Genomic DNA, 14,542 nt, shown 5'->3' on the forward strand with positions numbered 1-14,542 from the left:
TCTCATGGGCCCCCGCCATCGGCACTGCAGTTAATGAAACTGGTGGCTGCTGGGGTGTCTGAAGTCTGTCACCCTTCTGCACACACCACTCTTGCTTAACTACAAACCTGGTTCACTGCCAGCGCAAGGTCCTTGTTGTCAGCAACCGCAAAGTAATCTTCAAAGAGAAATAGCTGAACAGCAGACAGAAGTGCCACCCAGGCAAATCAAAGCAGAGCTCTGGGAACAATCAAAGGCACCTGTGATTCTACTCATTAAAAGTCATCTTGCCTTTCAGCAGATGTCCCAAGATACCAACAGGATCAAAGGCTACATCTCTTCCCACTATCTGCACAGAGAATATCCACGTCATTTCCAAACATGGCTTAGAAGAGCATTTAAAGAAGAGATTGTTCCTTTTGGGGGTTCTGGATGTATTGTGTGGGCAGGTGTAGGAGGGAAAGCAAGACACTGGACAAAAAGGCTGGGAATCTGATCAGATACAAACGCTCAGTGTCTGATAATGGATTGCTCTCGGTATGCAAGATCCCAGTTCAAATCCCCACCGTGGGGGAAGAGCCCTAGTTTCCAGGGTGGTGAGAACTGCAGAGCAAGTCTCTGTTTCATCCCACCACCACCAAACCCAAAGGTCAAACTTTTGCAGAACTGGAAGAACACTTCCTAGCTTCTCCTTAGCCTGTTGCTCCCTTATTCCCAAGTCCAGCTCACAGCTAAATAGCCATGAGATGACGGCAGCTTTTAGTCATTTGACCTGGCTGAGTGTGTTGGCATAAATCAACAGGCCACCCCACAGATCATTTCTAATAATTTATTTTGATTCATAATTACATCCATTTGGAAACACTGAATACAATGCAAAATGGACATAAACACGCACCCACCAGTCCTTTCCACAAAGCTCACAAATATGTTTCACAAAGTTTCTTCCTAAAGCTTAGGGTGGGAAAAAAAAAACAACCCAACCAACCCAAAAAACCCCCCCAAACACCCCACTCTCCAAGGTAGATAGTTTTTCCAGAGCCCGTCATTCTTCACATTATCATTAGAGGAGTTCCATAAAGACAAGATTTTTGGGAGGCTGAATTCCCGCATTTCAGAAAGCGCCTCACCTGTCCGCAGAAAGATTTTCACTGTACAAACATCCTGATAGCGGAAGAAAATCCTAGGAAACTGTAGAGTTCTTCACTGAAAGCAATACAGGAAAACACATCCATAATCATACACGCTTCCTGCCCTAATGAGGCAATATACATTCATATAGAAGGAAAAAACCAAGCACGTTATTAAGACATCAGGCAGTGAGGCAGTATCCATTTTATCTTCAGAAGAAATTTTACAGCAAATGGTTTCATTAAGACACTTGAAAGCAACCTACTTTGAAGAAAAAAAAAGCACCATCATAGCATGAAGGCTGAAATGTGATTAGGAGTCACAAGCAGTGCCAACTCAGGCTCACCAGTGACTTTTGTCATTTGAGGACAAGTTAAATGGAGAAACAGTCAACGTGGGACCTGTGACTTGCCTACAAAAAAGCACGATGTAAGAAGACACAGTTAAAGAGTGCCAAGCCACCATTTACAGGGTGTATCTAATGGTGCACAGTTCTTAGTATAGTCACCAAGCAGTAGGGTGCTGACATTTGGACACGGAGGGTTTAACACTACAACAGCAGCAACATCAGAACCCTGGCCCCTTAAGAGTTGCCCTGGTCTGCAGAAGTCCACACTACTTGTGAAACAACAAATGCCTCTTAAAAGGTCATGGTTAAAGCAGGATAAACTAATTTCCAAGTCTGGGTGGAGAAACATCAAGGCTAGCTCCTACCAAAATCCTTCCCTGCTTCTGACCAGCTCTGGCTCCTCTCTTCTTACACAGGGAAAACTTTTCAAGGGTCAGCAGGGTACTGTTTTCTGTACTGCCAGGTACGTGCATACAGTTTTACAGGTGAGACACTGGTCCTTGCCTCAAGGCTACACACATGACCCACAAGTCACCTGTCAAATGCAGCCTGCTCCCAGGGCTCCAACACCCAGGCAGCATGGATCTAGGCAGCTACTAACACAGTGAGCCTGAGGGCTGACTCTTTACGCCTAGGTTTTAACATTTTTCTACCAGTGTAGCCAATAACAAGCTCAGCAAGAAAATACTCAGAAAAGGAATTGTCCTTTAGTGCACAAGAGATCACAACAGTCGCTCCCTTTTGCACTTACAGCAAGGGCAAATATCCTTCAAGGGCTTCTTGCTAATTCTCAGGGCTATTAAAGGGAGAGCTCCAAAGTATGCATCTGAAGCTCGCAAGTCTTCCGCCCTTTTAGATACCTTTTAGATATCCTATTACTTTATGCTTCCCGTCTCCCAAGGCATTCACAAGGTAAATCCTCTCAGGAAGAAGCCAGGATGGTAAACAAAAGCCATGTCCTTAAAGAAAAAGTCACCATTGCTCTGCAGATTATAGCCACGTGAACTTCCTATTCACTGGGGAATCAGCACTGCATTCTCCGCCTAAAAAAATCCTGCCTTGCAACCCTTTTAGTGTCCTGAATGGTTCTAGTTCCCTCTGGAGTGAGTGCAGAAATGAAGTTTTCTTTAGCACTTTACCCCCGCTATATTGCAGTGGGCTTGACCAAGGTATGGCATGGTTACATTAGTCCTAGGTCCTTTGTTCCTTATCTGCACTCCAAAGTCCACGCTGCCTGGGAGGCCACCACTGAGAGATCCTCAGTGTAAGCAGTTCAAATGAAGTCTCCCACGCCAGAGCTCACTAAGAGGTAAGGGACAAGGCTACACTGACAGACAGACTGCAAAGTAGTAACCAATCTCTGCCTGTGGGAGAACGTGAGCACAACAAGGTCAGGCACTGCCAGGGAAATGATCTGCGATCTGCTCTGCTTTCTCCCAGCCAGGAGTAGCAGGACTCTGAGAAACCACTTATCTGAAACCTGTAAATGCTCCCAGAGCTCATTCAGCTCATGGGCGCATGACTGATTTCTGCGCGTGTAACTCACAGGGACAGAGAGGCTGGCTACCTCCACTGCAGGTGTTCATTTAGCCCGGGAGGTCATTCTGCCTTAATCTTCCCAAGCGCCAGCAGGATGAGATCTTAGAAGATCACAAACCTGCTAGCCCACAGCATCCTTGTCCCCAGGGTTGCCAAGCTCCAGTTCATCTCAGCAGGCACCACAAAATGCATATGTGCCATGGAAACATTTACAGACAACCCATGTGGAGGCAAGGTCTTTGTGTGAATTTAGACTGCTAGGGTCAGGCTCCAAGCTCCAAACAGTCAGAAGGTCACAGAGGAACAGTTAGCACAGTCCAGCTAGGTACCTTTTTCTTCACATTAGGGCCAGGGAAGTGGTCAGAAACCTCTCAGTGTGTTCGGTTAGAGGCAGGAAGCAAGAGAGGTTTACCTCCTTATAAAGGATTGCTCCCTGGACGAAAAGGGGTAAGAGGAAACAAGGGACACTCAGTAAGTCAGTAACTCTGCACAACCACATTCCAAGTGCAGCTGCTCCTCAATTATCTGCTGGTTATAGAAAGTGCCACTTGAGGAAACAAAACAGTGCAGAGAGGGACATGGTCTTCACCTTAAACTAAGACACGTAATCAGGAGCACACACACCAAATACGGCAGGGATCTCAAGGGACACTCCCAACCCTGCTACCTTTTGGCACCACACACCATCCATCCGTTCTTCAGAGACAATGCACTGCAGCGCACAGTGAATTTGCATCACTCAGCCAACATCCCCCAGCTGCCTGCCATGCAAGTGGAGTCAGGGCTAAGTATGATCTGTGCATGCTGTACATGCATCTAAAAACACCAGTCGCTAGGACAAGGCTCTTCTCTCTGCTTCTGCATCTTCGGCCCAACCCATAACTCTTGTGCCATGGTCCCAGGCTTTTCTAGACAGACCTTTCATATTACTGCAAGGCCAACAACATACACAAAGGGTTTAAAACAAAAAGCAAGAAAAAAAACAAACCACCCCACCCACAAAAACCAGAAACCATCGCCACCAAAACCTTGTGACTTCAGCTGAAGCTCAAGTCTGGGCAATAATACAGTTGCAGGATGATGAGGAACAAGTGGCATTCTTGCAGAGCACCTTTAATACATTCATTCACCTGCCAGTGCAGGTCATCTACCCCAAAAACAGACAGCTCCAACACATCCTCTCCCTCTCCCTACATACACAGAGACTGAGAACTGTTCCTTGGCTTCCTGGCTTGAGAAAACAGATCTACAGTCAGGCAGCTCCACAGTGACTGGGTTGAGAGGAGACAGGATCACTGTGTTATTAGCAACACAACCAACCAAGGTGCTACCTACCAAAAATGCTGTTAGCAGAATTGTCTACTCTCCCACGGACTCCCTTCTCCCATAAAGGGAGAGAGAAAGGTAGTTTCCATAAAGCTACAGTAACACCAGACAGCACTCGTCTTCCCCTCAGTCCATGGTTTTGAAGCAACACGTAACAATCTCCTTCTTACTTGGTATATTTACCTGCTGTCTCGTGTCACAATCCATAATCAGAGCAGAAACACGTTGAGAGAGATGAGCCAAGCCTTCAAACCAACACAGACCCAGCTTGCAGAAAGAACCATGGGATCGAAGATGACAGTGTCTTCTCGCCCAGTCAGACAGACGGGGATGGAATAACAACTTTAGGGGTCAAGCGGTGAAGGGATCTTACAAAGCCCTACAGGAATGTTGCTCACAAAGGCACTTAATACAAGCATCTATACAGCTGGATGGAATAGAAGATAGAAAAAAAAATAAACGCACCAGAGAGGAGGGAGCTGCTCAGTGACTGCCTAGACAGTCTCTTTTAGCCAAAGAGCCTGGCTTCTGCAACAGTCCATCTGTTATCTGCATCAAAAGTTCACCCTCCTGACATCTCTTAAATGTTGCATGTAGGTACGAGCCAGGGATTCCTTAACCTCTGCAAGAACCAGTGCACGCTCTGAAGTCCAGCAGCAGGTTCCTCTTGATGCCAGGGTTGACACCTAACGAAAACTCAAGTTCTCAAAACCTTGTGCTCTTCTTCCTGCTGAGCTGAGCTGCACAAAGTTTCCCACAGTGGAAAAAGGCAGCAGGCTCCTTCTCTCCAGGCTTGTGCATATGGCTTACTGCTTTCTGCATCCTATTGCTGGCTGACAGCACGCGAAGAACCATTCTGCCTGGGAAAGCCTCCGATATTGTCAGTGACAGGATAGGCAACCCATACACCAACCGCGAAGGAAGGGTGTGGGAGGAGGGAGTCCTAATGGAAGGGGCCATTCCCCTGCTAAAGAAAGTCAGTCAACGTCATCTGCAGAGAGAGGGGTGTCACACGATGTCTTCAGCAGAGCGCTGTGGAGGAGAAGACCCCAGGCTCAAGAAATGGCCCCAGTTGCATAGGAAACCCCTGTTATACTGGCCAGTGTCTATCACTAACCCACCCAGGAGCCTGTGCCCAGTGTTGTCCCGCAGAGCCAGCCGAGCTTCCCTCTCGGTCACGTTGTAGCTGATGTTCAACAGCTGGATAAGGAGGATGTATCCCATGCCAGCTGTTACAATGGCACAGTACCACACACAGGTGAACGACAGAGCAGAGCTGGCAGCAGGGAAAAAGATGGGAAGGAAGCCATTTAGTTTTGGAGCAGCTGCTTTAGAGTGACTTTCCCTGGTAATCACTATCCTTTCAAATCCCCGTCTATATCTGCCACAGCGATCTCACTTTGCCTGCTTTCATCAGATAATCCTTAAAAGCTTTCTCAAAATTAAAGCTTCAGGGCTTACTTAATGAGAGCTTTTAGCACTACCAGAGCTACTCTTGCACATTGCTATCACACTACCTAGCTCTTTACTCCTACTGTTGTAAAGGTACTCGGTCCTTATTTAAGGACACAACGATGCTCACACTTGATAGATCATGAAATGGAGTACTGAAGAAGGTAGAGTCCCTTGTGCTAGTGTACTCTGCCCATCCATGGTAGCACCAGTCTCTGAACTTGTCTCCAATGTTTCTCACCGCTCTCCTCGCCAGACAAGGCATTAACACTGTCTGTTCTAAGCAGGTAACTTGGAGGGACAGTCACTAGATAAACAGTGAGGGATGAGAGGGAGAGACAGCACACGGATTCCAAACTGTCAGACCGTTACCTGCATCTGGGGGCAAACATATTTAAGGGTGCATCTATATAGGACACGATAAATAAAGACTTCAAATCCCAGCTCCTCCAACATCTTTTTTCCAAATAAATGGTAAGCTCTCTCTGAGTCTCAGGTTCCCCACCTTGGCAAAAGCAGTGATGCATCCCTGCTTCCCAGAGCTTTTTAAGGAGCACTTTTTGGTCAAGTTTGACAGCCAATAGCACCGGCCTAGAGCACAGAATGAGGAACAGGAGCTAAGCTGCCTGACCAAGCCCATTCCCACCCCAGCTCTCTCCCAGACAGACATCTCACCTGTAGTCAGAATAGGCCCCGGGGCAGTAGAACAATGCCACAAATGGAGTTCGGCCCCTACAGACGGTGTGTAGGGTCAACGTAATCCCATACACAGAGGTGAGCATGAAGGAGGAGAGTGCAAGGATGAATGCTTGGTGGTTCTGCTCCCCTACACAGCTGTTAATCCTCCAAAAGGAAAAGAGAGATTACTTTGCTTAAAAAGAAAAGAAACTGGCTTCTCTTTCCTCCTCCCTCCCCCAGCTGTCAAAGAACCTAATTTCCAAGGTGCTTCTATACAACACAGGCTAAGAACTTTGAAACAAGTTCAAAGAAGCTTTATAGCTTTTTATAGAAAGATTATAGGCACAAGTCAATAGATCAGTAGGGTAACGGTGGCAGATCGTTTGCCTCAAACTTTTAGCAAGTTGTAGTATCCGTCGCTGAGACACATCTACACCCTACTGCTCCTTGGTTCCAGGACTGCATGTACACAGACAGCTTTGGGTTCCCTTGCCCCAGGAGAGCACTAATGCAAGTTAACTGCAGAATTGCTAGTGCTCCACAGACCAAATCTTTAAAAAAAGAAAACAAACAAACCTCCCCCCCCCAACCAGCCCCAGATGAAAACCACTGGAGAACTAAAGGCAATTCTGAAGCACGCTGTAGAAGTTATCAGCTATCAGGTCAACCCACTTACAATAAAGTTGTTTGTACTGTTGTCACCAGGTCTTGTACATAATAAAAACAATCCCATTTGATAGGGACTGTAAAAAAAGAAGCTAACTTAAAAGGGGAGGGGGGGAGAGAGAGAGAGAGAGAGAGAGAGAGAGAGAGAGAGAGAACACACATGTAGCCTCTGCAGTGCAAAACCTACCAGACACAGTGATGGTCCAGTCTCCTTACACACCTGCCACAAAGCCGGCAGTGCCCTGCTCGGGCTGGTCTGACCAGCTGGCATTTAGCGCACCAGTCCTTTTTCACACCTTCTAGCTCCTCAGCTGACATTCTAGAATAGCCTTTGGCCTCCCCATTCACAGCACGGCCAATGGCAGCTCCTGACATGGTGACGCCATGGAGCCCATTAGAGCTCCCTCTAACACTCTTGTTGGGCAAACCCCGGTGTGATGACTTCTCGTTGCTTGCTGGGATGGGAAGGTAGCCAGGGTCTTTCTTGGCTCGAGACAGGGCTGCAAGCATAAGAATTAACCCGCATGTGAGAGCGACCACTTGGGAATACCCCACGTGGCCTCGGGGAACCACCTCCTGGAGAAACACATAGTACATATAGCCCAAGGAGAAGAGCCCCAGGCTCAAGAAGAAGAGAGTCCGTTCCTTCCTCCTGTGGGTGAGGTAGTAATACCACAGCACCACCACGGGCAGCGATGTCAAGATGACGAGCCCCAGCAGGAAGTGCAGAGCAGCAACGTGGAGGAAGACAGGCAAAAGAACGAGAGGTGGCACGAGGCTGACATTGATCTTCACAGCCCCTGCGAACCAAGGGATCCGCAGCCGGTCCGCAACGGTGTCGGCAATTCTTTCCAGAGCTCCCGGGGGCAGGGATTTGCACATCAGCCACCTGTTAGGGGGGAAGCACAGACACTAGCTAGCAGACGGGCAAGCTGCACACCCAAGGCCCTTGCCCTGCCTCGTCCCGCTCCCGCAGCCCGCCCCGAGGCGCCCAGCCCGGCCACCGACCCGGGGCGGCCCCCGCCCGCCTCCCCCTTCCCTCTCTCCTGTCAAGTTTCCCGAGAATCGGTGCACAGCTTCCCTCCCCTCAGGGCGGGAGCCCCACCGGGGATACCGGCTGCCCACGGGGCTTCCCGCGAGGCGAAGGGACACCCGGAGCCCCCGCCGGCTGCCGCTGGGAGGGGGGTCCCGCAGCCGGACCCCTCGCCGGGCAGCGCCCAGGGAGGCGGGGGCCCGGCGGGGCTGGGGTCACGGAGCCGTTACCTCTCGCAGCCCTCGTCCAGGTCCTCGCAGTCGCAGCAGCACGCCGCCAGGTGGTTCCTCTCGCCCCTCCGGTCCACGTACTCGCAGCAGCAGAGGGGCTCCTCCATCGCCGCCCGCCCCGCCGCGCCCTTCCCCGCGACCCTCCCTCAGCCGCCGCCGCCGCCGCCGCCGCCGGGCCAGGGACGCGGCTCGCACGGCAGCGCCGCCGCGGCAGCCGCCCCGCCCCGCCCCCGTCCCAGCCGCAGGTGCCTCGCGCCCGCCACCGCCTCCTCCACAGGGGCCCCGCCCCCTTCGGCGGAGCCCGGCCGCCACTGGCCGCCCGCGCCCCAAGCGTCTCCCGAACGCGGAGGTGTGCGGGTGGGGGGCGAGGGACCCCTCCCGCCCCGGGCCCATCCACCTGACGGCGGAATAGCCCAATGCCTGCCCGGGAGGGGCGGGGCCGGCCGTGACGCGGTGGCACCTGGCTTAAAGGGCCAGCGCAACAGGTGGCGGCCGCGGGAGTCGGCGGGGGGACGGCGGGGGGGCACCGCGGGGTCCCGCCGACACCAGCTCCCGCGGCCGCGGAGAGACCTCGACCCAGCCCCGCCTCCCCCTCCGCGGACGGCGGAAACAAGGCTGTGAACAGCTTTGCTGCTTTCGCTGCTCCCCGGGGTTGGGGCACGCATGGCTGGGGAAAGTTTCCCGCCCAGCGCAACAGCCACCGCGCATGTCTAACCCTACACAGGGTAGGGTTTCGCCCCAGGACCCGGCATTTCGGGACTCTGCCCCCCCACACGCACCCCCTAACCTACTCTGGGCTGCAGACAGAGGAGCTCGGCTGTTCGCACCGCTGGGAAACAGACTGAGCACCACGCCAGCCAGCGCTGCCCTACAGCTACGGTCTGAGCCCGCAGGGATGTTGCCATTTCCCTTGCTTTCAATTTTTATTTTCATCTTCCTTCTCTCAAGCTGCTTAGAAAAAGCTTGAAGCCAGAAGAAGGAAAGGTGTTTCAGCGTCAGTGGGCACACCATGCTAAAGAACTGAATAGCAGCCCTTCGTGGAGGGAAAATACCGAGGGCCGAAATTTCTCTGGGAGAGCTAGAAACATATGGCAGAAGGCAGTCTGCCAAAGCTCGCAGTAAGCAAGAGAGATTTAGCAAAGAGGTATCAAGCATTTTCCTGTTTAGTTAGTTAATCTTAAAAATACTCATCCTTAGAGATGGTGACTTGTTTTACAAGGTCCCCATGACTAAAAAAAAAAAAGCATATAAATATCCTGTGGCTGTGAAACCACTACCTGTTCTTTTCCTCCAAAACACTCTTCATCATTGATGGTCATTTTTCAAGTTGACACAAAAGCTGCGATTTCATTAAAGACAAGCCCTCCTCCGAAATTTGCAGATCCATTAACCAGCAGTACAACTGCCCTCGCTCACTCACCACGGGATTTGAGAGCTCTGCACTGTTCGTAAGCGAGACTCCCCCGGATACAGGGCTGGCAGGAGAGACGGATCAGCAGGCTACGGGAATGCAGAACCCAACTCACTTCTTCCAGAAACCTTTATTCCCTGCAGCTTTTCAGCCAAACAGTAAAAAGAGTCCGAAGGTGACAGTTACAATCCCTACCCACAAGTCCTCACACACGCATCTTTTCTTCCGACATCAGCCTTCCGTTCAAGACGTGGGTATTAACTCTCAGTCTTGCTGCTCTGTGTCCTGTTCAAGTGGTCAAAGCTTCTTTGGAGCATGGAAAGGGAGCTTTTTAGCTGTGAAGATACATACCCCCCCCCCCCCCCCAATTACTTAAGTTAGTCTGCTGCATGGGTGAGTGGTATCAGGAAAACAACATCTCCCTCCTCCTTTTCTTTTAAAGATTTCATGCAATTTCCTCCTCCCTGTTTCTATAAACAGTTGCCTTTTACTGTGGTCTCCTAACAGCTTACACTTCATCATTACTAACAGTCCAGTATGATAAAGTCTTAACACCTCGCCAGACAACAGTGCGGAAGATAAGCTACCCCACTCGTTTTTAGTCACAGTTAATGTTCATAGCAAATACTCTAAGGAACATGACAGCAAAGCATGAATTTTCTTTTAGTACCCAGCCCTCCCAGTGCATTTTGGTGAACAAAATGTGTTTAGATTATTGACAACCCTCGGAAAACACAAGGTAACAGGCACTAAGATGACTTCCAGACGAAAGTGTTATTTGGGATGAAAAAGGTGGTTGAATTTTTTTTTTTTTTTTTTTACACTGTTCAAAAGGCAGTTTAACACTTAGAATTAGGATTTTTTTTTTTTTTAATTTTTTGGGTAGTAAGCAGAGAAACTGAGAAGGGCATAGAAACCAGGAAATTAATTTCTACAGTGAAATTTCCAGCACTCAAGATTTTTCAAGCTGTGATCAAAATGGTTAATAGATTAATAGCAATTCTGTGTGTAGAGACACCTCTGAACAAGGAGTATCAAAAATGGCTCCTTTTTCTACCCTCCTTTAGTGTGTGGGAGAACACAGAGCAAACTGGTGATGGATAGAGGTACATATGAACTCCCCCACAGCTTTCCTAATCTAATAATTTCTCTGTCACGTTTTAAGATTTAATAAAAGAACTTAAAATCAGAACATTCATAGGTTATAAGTAAAAAACAAAGTACAAATTTACTGTCCTTCACTTACTGAGTTGAAATTTCAGCCTAGGGGTTTACCAGTCCTGGACTTCAGGATCGGAGACACGCAACAGCATTCAACAACCTCATTTTTCATATAGTGTTTGTACTATGTAAGAGCCTGGAAGTGTAAATTACTGGGAAGAAGGAAGATTAACTCCATAGCTATGGAGCCTCTCAGAAACATAAGGTCTGTAGAATTTGTTTTTCACTGGAGATTAGGTGGCCCATTGATACCAAGGCTAAGTGAAGCTCTTGCCAATATCTAGAAGAGTAGTGGGGAGCAAAAGCCAGGATAAACTTGAATGAAGAAACCCCATAATGAGGTGGGCAAATACTTCACATTATGTTTTGAGTCTCCTTAGAAAAGAGGATCTGTTCTGAATTACTCCAGTGTTTGCTTTGTCATGATTCAGAACTGCATCAACGCACCTCACCAATAAAGGTACTTGACAGGTTTAAGAAAATTGACATGAATATTTAATCTTAGTCCAAAAGGGGGAAAAAAAAAGCCACCAAAACATCAGAAACATGAGCACTGCCGTTGTACCAAATTCAAGCCTAGGGTGAAACAAGTAAAGGAGTCATGAAAACTTCAGTTAGGACCAGAAGAAATCAAACAAAAGCTATGATGGCAGAAGGGAAAAAACTTGAGTTGAGAAACAAAGAGTATCACCAGGAAAGACTGGCAGACCTACCTGCTCAAGCATTTCAATTGAGTCTCTTAAAACTCCCTTCACATGTTTAACCTGTTCCTTATCATATTGAGGGATCTCCTCTTTTGATACCATTTCCGGGGATATGCTGAAAGAGATTGAGATTACATCAGAAACATGAACCAAGCACCTCCATGCCTTTCTAAAAGCAACTGCACTCTGCCACCATTGCTCTGCCATTGCTAAAAGCACCCTTTTCCAAAAGCCACATAAAAAGCTGCCTGCAGTTGAATTTCAATCCCTGTTGCCTTGAAGATACTGCTTCAGACCTTTGTAGACAACAGCCACCAAGAACAAATGTGCTCGCATTACGTCTACACTGTAAGTTCTCACACTTCAGAGGGCAAGATCCTTCTTATGAAGAAAGTTACTCTAATCAGTTCTGAGATCATCACTATGGGAGGTCACCACACCACTTCCATACTCAAGATCAGGTTATGGTTTTTAACTTGTTTGCTGATACCATATTCAAGAGAGGAAGCAACATCCAAGCCTCTTCCATGTGTCTGAATACAAAAGGCACCTAACATGGAAGTTTGAGGGGGAGAGGAAACTTAACAGGAGACTCACAGAAGGAGGCTAAAAAGCTAAATAAATCTTTAACATTACATTTGAGATCATGCTGGTTGACACAGGATGAAGTGAACATTTCGGTTCTGTGATCAGCACTACGATACTCACAGAAGATGAGTCACAGCAGGGTGATAAATGCAAGTAAGGTTAACACTCCCCCAAAAAACAACTTGTCAGAGGAGAAATTCATTACTGCAAGATGCAGTCACACATGTCACTGGATATCAGCATAGACCACAGAAGAGGAGCAAGCCTCAGCAGCTTTTGAAAACTTACCACCAAGTTTCACTGTTCAAAATCTATTTCTTTAGACCAGATTCTCACATAAGCTGAGGAGGAAAGAAAGCAAAGATTGTGAATTCAACTTACTTCAAAGAGCTTTCTTCCTGAAGCTGGACATGATAGAGGGACTGAGCTGCATGCTCTATCTTTGACAGTTTGAGAAACAGTGTTATATTCAGCAAGACCAAGAGCAGCAAACTGTAGAGAGAAGAAAAATCAAGTCATGTAATAATTTTGGTTGCAATGCTACAGAAACAAGATCTGGGCTAAAAACAGCTATGAAAAGAGAATCCTTCTGGGAGAAAAAGGGTGTGGGGCAGTGCTATACTGATAATAAAGATCTACCCAAACAATTCTTAGCAACCGCTAAGTTGCTACTACACAGCTTTAAGCTGTGTAATAGCATCCTATAGGAACGACAACAGTTGTCTCCTCTTGGAACTTTTAAAACTAGGAATGAGTAAATTCTACAAATGTTTTTATAGAATCAGACATATGTAAACCTGCAAGGTAGACTAGTTTGGCAAGTCAGCATTTTCATTCCGTGTGTCAATTCCTAAGTCAATCCATTCCCCTCCTATACCTGCGTGCTCCTATATATACATTCAAGTTAGGTTAGGCTCTATCATGCTACATGCAATGTTAACATGTAAGTGAGGTTCAGGCAAATACAGATAAAGATCAAGATGAGCTTGAGTCAAGCCACATTTTAATGCAAGTGAGTACTTACAAGACACTCATTACTACAATGATGGTGGTGGTCCTACTTACAGCATCTCTTTTCCTTCCTATAGGGCATGGAAGAGAAGGAGGTTAAAAAGTACTGAAGAACATTCCTAAAGGATGCCTGCAGATACACGTCAGTGCCCAGCATTTCACACAGAATAGCTCAACAGCTTCTGATGGAAAAAAATAACAGATCATGTGGGTGCACAAGATCATCTCCAATATTCACCAAGGCATTTCTGCAGTCATCTCAGACAAGTCAGCCAGCCAGTCAGGCTCTTCCATTGGGAGCAGGATTCACCCCCACCCCAGTATGCTGGGAAGAACACAGCTCTGGGGCATGTTCCCATTAAAACCAGACAGCCTGAGAAGGCTACAATCCATCCATTACACTCATGCAGCACATAGACTGCTAGTCGCACACGAGCAGGGACAGGCTGCAAAGTGGCTCTCTTCTGCTTGTTCTCCTGGCCACATTAGTCTTTCTGACAACCAGTGTCAAACCAAGCTCTCCTTTAACTTGTCCCACCCTTACCAGCTTGGTTTATATATTGGCCTGATGACAGCCTTTTGAAAGAGCATCTGCTAGTCATCAGACAACAGGGGCCAGACACTAGTGAGGGACAGGAAGTGTGCACGTCCTCTCCAAACTGAGCAGCAATCACCTACCACTGTGGTCAGGCTGATCTTTAAATATAATTTCCCTGATCTCCTAAAACACTTTCTTACATTCATATTTTCTGCCCTGGACAAGAAGCATACACGAAAGCTGTCACGTATACTGAGACAGACACACTCACCTGAAAAGGTGGAGCAGCAGTAGCAAAATTAAGTAATCAGGAAATAACCTCAGTTAGGTAAAGAGTCCATTACATATGCTGTTGATCCAAATGCTCTCTCAATACTATACTCAGTGTTGTCTCCCCCCTTCAGGAAAGAGCACTTGCTCCTACTTCAGTGTTTACAAGTCAGCTTGTGTCATGAAATCCACCAATTTATGTGGATTTGTACATTTGGAAATGTACCAGAAATTCTCTGGTACACGTTAGTGCACAGATGTTAGTCATATCTCCATAGGTGTAGCTAATGTTGTATATGCTAGTGGCCAAGTCTGTCGTGCCTAAGGGCAGTGGAACTGCAATAAATGCTTCAGTAACCCAGAAATTACAGAAGCAGACAGGAAATGGACTCCTTAACATAAAAAAACCCCAAAAC

At 47.8% G+C, this 14,542-nt stretch overlaps 3 protein-coding genes across 9 annotated transcripts in view; all 3 read right to left on the bottom strand.

The window, feature by feature from the left end:
• The window catches only part of QTRT2 (queuine tRNA-ribosyltransferase accessory subunit 2), a 43,781-nt gene extending 38,941 nt beyond the window's left edge, over positions 1-4,840 (bottom strand). Inside the window, exon 1 of the mRNA XM_076349104.1 lies at positions 4,790-4,840. The gene's annotated coding sequence lies outside the window, so the exon portion shown is untranslated. The remainder of the gene's footprint in view (positions 1-4,789) is intronic.
• Positions 795-8,490, bottom strand: ZDHHC23 (zDHHC palmitoyltransferase 23). Its single transcript, XM_076349116.1, has 4 exons — positions 8,384-8,490; positions 7,308-8,009; positions 6,452-6,619; positions 795-5,600 (listed from the first exon to the last, which is right to left on the bottom strand). Exons 1-4 carry the CDS (start codon positions 8,488-8,490, stop codon positions 5,333-5,335), a joined length of 1,245 nt encoding a protein of 414 aa, XP_076205231.1. The 3' UTR covers positions 795-5,332.
• Positions 8,491-9,905: 1,415 nt separating this feature from the next.
• Positions 9,906-14,542, bottom strand: part of GRAMD1C (GRAM domain containing 1C) — a 55,264-nt gene continuing 50,627 nt past the window's right edge. For 4 of the 7 annotated variants that reach the window (XM_076349050.1, XM_076349042.1, XM_076349033.1 and 1 more), the window contains 4 exons: positions 13,332-13,389; positions 12,689-12,799; positions 11,729-11,834; positions 9,906-10,129 (listed from right to left, as the gene is read on the bottom strand). In XM_076349050.1, coding sequence (XP_076205165.1) covers positions 10,052-10,129; positions 11,729-11,834; positions 12,689-12,799; positions 13,332-13,389 — 353 coding nt within the window. In that variant the 3' untranslated portion in view covers positions 9,906-10,051. The other 3 variants (XR_012996271.1, XM_076349058.1, XM_076349079.1) reach the window with 3 other exon arrangements.

The sequence above is a fragment of the Aptenodytes patagonicus genome, chromosome 1 (assembly GCF_965638725.1).
Source record: "Aptenodytes patagonicus chromosome 1, bAptPat1.pri.cur, whole genome shotgun sequence".
Classification (NCBI taxonomy): domain Eukaryota; kingdom Metazoa; phylum Chordata; class Aves; order Sphenisciformes; family Spheniscidae; genus Aptenodytes; species Aptenodytes patagonicus.

What these genes read in the sequence shown, in the direction of transcription:
- ZDHHC23 (XM_076349116.1), bottom strand. Translation starts at nt 8,490, where the DNA reads ATGGAGGAGCCCCTCTGCTGCTGCGAGTACGTGGACCGGAGGGGCGAG. An exon ending in CTGGACGAGGGCTGCGAGAG is followed by an intron (nt 8,010 to 8,383) that starts GTAACGGCTCCG and finishes CCCCCCTAACAG; the next exon opens with GTGGCTGATGTGCAAATCCC. An exon ending in GGGGCCTATTCTGACTACAG is followed by an intron (nt 5,601 to 6,451) that starts GTGAGATGTCTG and finishes CCCTGCTGCCAG; the next exon opens with CTCTGCTCTGTCGTTCACCT.